Below are 6,300 nucleotides of genomic sequence, written 5' to 3'. Positions count from 1 at the left end.
TTAGGAAGCGTGCCTCGCCCTTGGGAGAGCTCCGTGGGGCTCTCCCTGTCCTTAGGGCTTGCTCCTGATTTTTGTACTGCCTCATGACTGGGGCTTCTCGGGGAGGCTTGGAGAGGGGAGGAAACGTGCTGGCGTAAGGCAGGAGCCCCCAGTTCTGCATCAGACTTAGGTGAAGGCAGCTGGAGGGAATCTGGGGGGAGAAAGGGGCAAAGCGTCAGGGGCTTTTTCCTAGAAGCTTGGTGTCGCGATGCTTTGTTTTATTTCCAGACAAGTACTCGTCGCAGTTTGGTGGCGGAAGTCAGTATGCCTATTTCCATGAGGAGGATGAGACTAGCTTCCAGCTGGTGGATACAGCGCGAACGCAGAAAACGGCGTACCAGAGGAATCGTATGCGATTTGCACAGGTAACACGCGTTTTCAGGAACGGGCTCGAAGGAGAGCTTCAGCAGCACGGAATTATTTTGCAACTAAAATGTTCTTTTTTTTCCCTTTCCTTCATTTCTGCAGAGGAACCTTCGGAGAGACAAGGACCGTCGGAACATGCTGCAGTTCAGCATGCAGACGCTGCCAAAGAGTGCCAAGCAGAAGGAGAGGTGAGGCTGCAGATAGAAGCGTACCGTACTGGGGTTGGCGTGTGTGAACATTTGTTAAGTTACTGTAACAGAACCCACGAGAGCAAATTTCAGGATCTTTCAAGTCCGATGTTCTGCTGATGTCACCGGTAGTTATAAGCCTGGGTTTCAAACGGCTATCGAAGAATTCAGAAGGATTTTTGAATCCTGTTTAGAAAAGTAAACGTGACGTTTTAAATCGGAGCGTACCCTTTCTGAAAACTGCGTTACAGTCATTGGAGATGGAAATATTTAAAGAGCTGCTCAGAGTAAAGAGCAGAGCTTTTAATGCCTCGGGCATCTTGATCAACAGACAGCTCAGCAAATGTTTCAGTGGCTCGGTGCCGAAAAGCATTGCTCCTCCGGTGGCAATTTGGAAGCGTAGGAATGGTTGTGGGGACGTAGGAATCGACAACTTCTCTTCATGGCTTTTCTCATATTTGCCATTTTAGAGATCGTTTGCGCCTACAAAAGAAGTTCCAGAAGCAGTTTGGAGTGAGGCAGAAATGGGACCAAAAATCACAGGTAAACTAGCAAGCTTTCTGCGCCCCGTGTTGGTTTGGTTTCTCTGGCTGCGCTCGTGGGGCAGCTCCTCCTGCACAAATCCTGATGTGCTGTGTCTCGGTTTCTCCCTCTATCTGTCCTACCTCTGGCCGCACAGCAGAAGCCTCGTGACTCCTCTGTTGAAGTTCGCAGCGACTGGGAGGTGAAAGAAGAGATGGATTTCCCTCGGCTGATGAAGATGCGCTACCTGGAGGTGTCGGAGCCACAGGACATGTGAGTTCCTAAAGCAGCCGTGCACTTGCTTCCTGAAGTGACCGGATTTTTGGAAAGCAGGAGGGCAGGGGTCTCCTGGCCTGGTCCCAGTGTTCTCATTGAGGTGCCCAAAGCAGGGGGAGCTAACGGGACGTCCAACGGGCCCCTCAGCCCCGTGTGGTTTGTGGGTGGTGGTATCTGTAGGGGGGGTATCAAGATGGTCCTCTTACCTCTGCAGAGAGTGCTGCGGAGCCCTAGAATACTATGACAAAGCCTTTGACCGCATTACGACAAGGAATGAGAAGCTACTGAGGAGCATTAAGCGCATCTTCCATACCGTCACCACTACTGATGACCCAGTTATCCGAAAGGTATGTTTACTGGTTTGTGAAACCCAACAGTGTGTTTCTCGGTGCGTGCTGTTGTTGGCGACCGGCTGTCACCGTCAGACCAAAGTTAAGAGACGGGCAGAAAAATTGCAGATCCCTAAGCTTGCAAAGGGAAAAGAAGCATTAACTGGTATTGTTATTTTTCTTGGCTCCGAGGCAGAGCTAGATCAATGCAAAACTAGGAATACTGGCCAAGGAAAAGCTGTAATTCTGGAAAGGCAAGCAGACCGGTACTTGAGCTATGTTGGGAAAGAAACTTCCGTGTCGGAGACCTGGTTCTTGGGGTTTCTGCTTTTGGAGATGAGGAAGGCTCGGAGATTTCTCTCTCTGACCCGATCAGCAATAAGGAGCCGTGCCATTTCCCAACAGAATTCACATCTTGTACTGGGTTTCGTACTTCTTCCGTGTTTGGGTGAGGGTGGGCCTGGATTGCTGGGTAGTACCTCACGCTTCGTCTAGCAATCGGTGATGTACCTACCAGTCCAGCTTCCTCAGCGTGGGAGAAGAAATTCATGATCTGGTTTGCTAACACTTCTGCTCTTGTCTGGGGAAGGGAAGGGGTGTCTGTTCGTGTTGCTGAAACACAGTGTTCTCCTCCTCCTGTATCTGTAGCTGGCAAAGACCCAAGGGAATGTATTTGCCACGGATGCCATCCTGGCCACACTGATGAGCTGCACTCGCTCTGTCTATTCCTGGGACATCATTGTCCAGAGAGTTGGGTCCAAGCTTTTCTTTGACAAGAGGGACAATTCCGATTTTGGTAAGGAAAAGGCCTGAAAGAAATTGCTGTTACGGTAGCTAGAGAGTCTAGTTTTCTTTATGGGGGTTTTTTGAGTTTATTCTGTGTCTCGGTGTCTCAACACCTGGAACAAGCTGATCGCTGTGCTAGCCGCGGGGGTAACTTCAGTACTGACCTGCTCCAGTGTGGGGCTGAAGACTCACTGTCTTCAGCTGACGGGGTTACTCCCCCGAGCATAACCACTTGCGTCTGGTTTTCTTCCCAGACCTGCTGACAGTGAGTGAAACAGCCAATGAACCACCACAGGAAGAGGGCAACTCCTTTAATTCTCCGCGCAACCTTGCCATGGAAGCTACCTACATCAATCATAACTTCTCCCAGCAGTGTCTGAGGATGGTAAGGTTGGGCAGTGCTGGGTAGTAGGGTTTGTGTTTCAGAGAGTCTCGAGAAGAGACTTCATTAAGGCTGCTTTAATACAGCACAGAAGCGTTTTAACTGACAGAGGTATGTTACACTGATGTTCTCTCAGTTTTGAAAGAGGTGGGATAACTCCTGGTGAGCAGTGTGACTTTGTTGTGGAAAGATTTTCACCTTTATTCCACGAAGAAGAAATCCCACTCCCACTGGTGAAGCAGGCGGGCTTCTGAGTACGCTTAGTGAAGCTGTAGAAGTACTGCTTACGGCAAAGTGACTAATGTGAAGATGGGGCTTCTCATCAGCTGTCTTAATATTTTAGCGTTTTTCTGTATAAGGGAAATTAGCTACTGTTGCTATAAGGGAATATCTATCCAGTAGGGGAGAGCTCCCCCGGGTTTGTTTTTTTCCTAACACACCCTTCTGTTTTCTTCTGCAGGGAAAGGAGAAATACAAGTTTCCCAACCCAAACCCCTTTGTGGAGGATGACATGGATAAAAACGAAGTAGCGTCGGTTGCATACAGGTATGTTGATCTCTCTCTGATGCCCAGGTCTGGCAAGGGGGCAGGGTGTCAGTCTGATACGGAGGCAAAATGAGTCAGGAGTGTTACCGATAGAAGCTTTACCGTGAGAGGGATTCCTGGACGTCCTCACAGTGAACAGATAGAGGAGGAAAGGATTTTGTTGAGTGCTTGCATGGATCTGGAAGAGAACAAGGGTCAGAAATAACCGGCTGGATTGTTTGTTGGCAGATACCGAAGGTGGAAGCTGGGAGATGATATAGACCTCATTGTCCGCTGTGAACATGATGGCGTGATGACAGGAGCAAATGGAGAAGTGTCTTTCATCAACATCAAAACACTGAACGAGTGGGATTCCAGGGTGAGGAAGAACGAGACCCAAAGCTAGCTCTAACTGCTTCACTGCTGCCTGACATGCCAGGTACAGCAGGGAAGATGAGACACACATCTGGCGGTGTCCCCTGGGTGGTTACGTTCCACCAAAGGCCCATAACTTCGGTGGACAAGCAGTGCTGATGGGATTCTGCCCCAGATGCGAGGTGGCTGGTTTGAACCCGCTTGTCCCCAGGTGTTCGGCCCAGTAGCCGGTTTGTTCCCATGCTTCCCTCATGAACGCTTCCCTCGCAAACTTCCCTTCCTAACCCGAAACGTTGGCCCATCCCCGCTGTTTGCATTTCTCCCTTTCCGGTGCAGGGGCTTTCCCTGTAGGTTGCTGTGCGCGTTCCCTTGTATGGTATCATAAGGTAGGCAGAAGAAGCTTCCCTACGTGTTGTCAAGATGGCTGAAGAGGTGACTGCTGCTGGCTCGTTAGGTTGACCCTAGTTTTGATTCTCCTCTCAGTATTGCAACGGAGTAGACTGGCGCCAGAAGCTCGACTCTCAGAGAGGGGCTGTGATTGCCACAGAGCTGAAAAACAACAGCTACAAATTAGCCCGCTGGACGTGTTGCGCGCTGCTGGCTGGATCAGAGTATCTTAAACTCGGGTAAGATGGGGTTTTCACACCAACCTTCTTTTCAGGTGCATTTTCCATGATTTAACCCACTGTATGTTAAAGTGAACCATTCGTGGAATGAGTAATCATAAAATCGCCCCACGTTTTGAGTGGCCAAGAGGGGAAGGCTTGCGGTGAGCCCACCAGCCTTGGCGTAAACTGCTTCCCCTCAGCATCCGGCTGATGCGCCCTCCGCCGTGACTGGCCTCCTGAGACCTTGCGCCACGTGACGGGCAGACGGCCTCCGCGGCGCTCGGCCTGTTTGCCGAGATTGCCAACAAGGGAAATAAGCGCAGTGACTGCGCCGCCTGTCAGGAAGTTGATTGAGATCCTCAGTGCCCCGTTAATGGGAAATCGGGTGGAGGGGAGGCGCCGCCGCAGCCCATTTCAAGCTGTCGGCTCAATGTCAGTGGAGTCTGTGCCCTGCTGTTGATGGCCTGGATGAGCCGCCCTGCGTGCTGGCTGCTTGCAGGCATCGTCTCCCAGGCGTCCTGGTCAGAGTGCTTTTCCTGTGGTTTCTTCGCACAGCACCTGCACGGAGCCGGTGGGTCCCCTCGCTAGGACTCACACTGGTAGCTTTTACAGCAGATGATATGGCTGATTGTATATAATATATATAACTACATATATATATATGTACAAAATAGATACATTTTTTTGCTGTGGATAATGAGCAAGAGGCATTTGCTGACTCGGTTCTGCTGGCTCTGCAGTCCTGGGTTCCGTCCTCAGATACGGGACTGATGCATTCGCATCTGCTTAAGTCCGAACTCCCTGCTAATCGTGCTGTTGCTTAATTTCTATCTGTGGTACCAATTCTTCTCTGTCTTTAGTACCACCCCGTGTGATTTGGGGTAGTGGTACGTTTACTGATTGACAACTGGTAGCCAGGAGATCCTCTTAGCTTTCAGTGTTGGCGTATTGGGATTTTTCAGCCCGGAAAACAAAACCAAACTGATCGCAGTGCTTCTCTTGGTGTCGTACTTCTGCTGGTTGGGCTTAATCTCCCGATACCCCTCTGGTTTCCTCTTGCCCCCCCTAGGTACGTATCCCGTTACCACGTGAAGGACTCTGCCCGCCACGTGATCCTGGGCACGCAGCAGTTCAAGCCGAATGAGTTTGCCAGCCAGATTAACCTGAGCATAGAGAACGCCTGGGGCATCCTGCGATGCGTCATCGACATCTGCATGAAGCTGGATGAGGGGAAGTACCTCATCCTCAAAGACCCCAACAAGCAGGTGATCCGGATCTACAGCTTGCCCGATGGCACCTTCAGCTCTGATGAAGATGAGGAGGATGAGGAGGAAGAAGAGGAAGAGGAAGGTTCGTAGCATACTTGGTGATTTATGCTTTTGAGCGACCTGCTGCTCTGGAGGAAAAGGGGTGACCCGTGATGAAGGCCAGATCTAAAGGGTGAGATCTGGCTAGTGCAGTGACGAGAGAGGAGCGAGGCTGGAGAATGGGTAGTCCCAAGGGTGGGACGCGGCGGTGGAAAAGGTGTGTGTGAGCGACGTTGGGAGCACTCAGTGGGGGGCAAAAAAGAGCTGCACGTGAGAAATGCAGGTGGTGTGCCTCTGTATGGATACCGAGCGAGGACTGATTTTAGCAGGGGTGGGGGAGAGGACCCAGGTCCAGGGCACCGAGTGGGAAAGCGGAGCTTGCCAAGGAGCCCTTCATTCAACGGCACCGGCATCTGGGGCGGGGTGGGGGGGGCGATTTCTGTAGGTACCGGGGTATTCTTTCCACTACAGTTTTAGAAATGGGAGCGACTCTAAGGTGACACATGTGAAACGCGCGGTGACCAAGCCTGGCTGAGGTGACTCGGTGGAGGCTTTTATAAAGCGAACGTTGAAGTTGAGCAGTCCCTGGTGGGTCAG

General features: G+C 51.2%; 1 protein-coding gene across 2 annotated transcripts in view; it reads left to right on the top strand.

Moving 5' to 3' along the window:
• EIF3D (eukaryotic translation initiation factor 3, subunit D) overlaps nt 1-5,892 on the top strand; it is a 6,522-nt gene extending 630 nt beyond the window's left edge. The window contains exons 3-13 of one of the 2 annotated variants that reach the window (XM_009332615.1): nt 268-404; nt 508-593; nt 1,064-1,136; nt 1,273-1,388; nt 1,606-1,738; nt 2,369-2,516; nt 2,761-2,891; nt 3,349-3,434; nt 3,663-3,792; nt 4,272-4,414; nt 5,466-5,892. In XM_009332615.1, coding sequence (XP_009330890.1) covers nt 268-404; nt 508-593; nt 1,064-1,136; nt 1,273-1,388; nt 1,606-1,738; nt 2,369-2,516; nt 2,761-2,891; nt 3,349-3,434; nt 3,663-3,792; nt 4,272-4,414; nt 5,466-5,754 — 1,472 coding nt within the window. In that variant the 3' untranslated portion in view covers nt 5,755-5,892. The remainder of the gene's footprint in view (nt 1-267; nt 405-507; nt 594-1,063; nt 1,137-1,272; nt 1,389-1,605; nt 1,739-2,368; nt 2,517-2,760; nt 2,892-3,348; nt 3,435-3,662; nt 3,793-4,271; nt 4,415-5,465) is intronic. The other variant, XM_009332616.1, reaches the window with a different exon arrangement.
• The last annotated feature ends 408 nt before the right edge of the window (nt 5,893-6,300 follow it).

Source organism: Pygoscelis adeliae, unplaced genomic scaffold, assembly GCF_000699105.1.
Source record: "Pygoscelis adeliae isolate BGI_AS28 unplaced genomic scaffold, ASM69910v1 Scaffold399, whole genome shotgun sequence".
NCBI classification, from domain to species: Eukaryota; Metazoa; Chordata; class Aves; order Sphenisciformes; family Spheniscidae; genus Pygoscelis; species Pygoscelis adeliae.
Note: the sequence above shows the minus strand (reverse complement) of the source record. Positions and strands in the feature narration are given on the sequence as shown.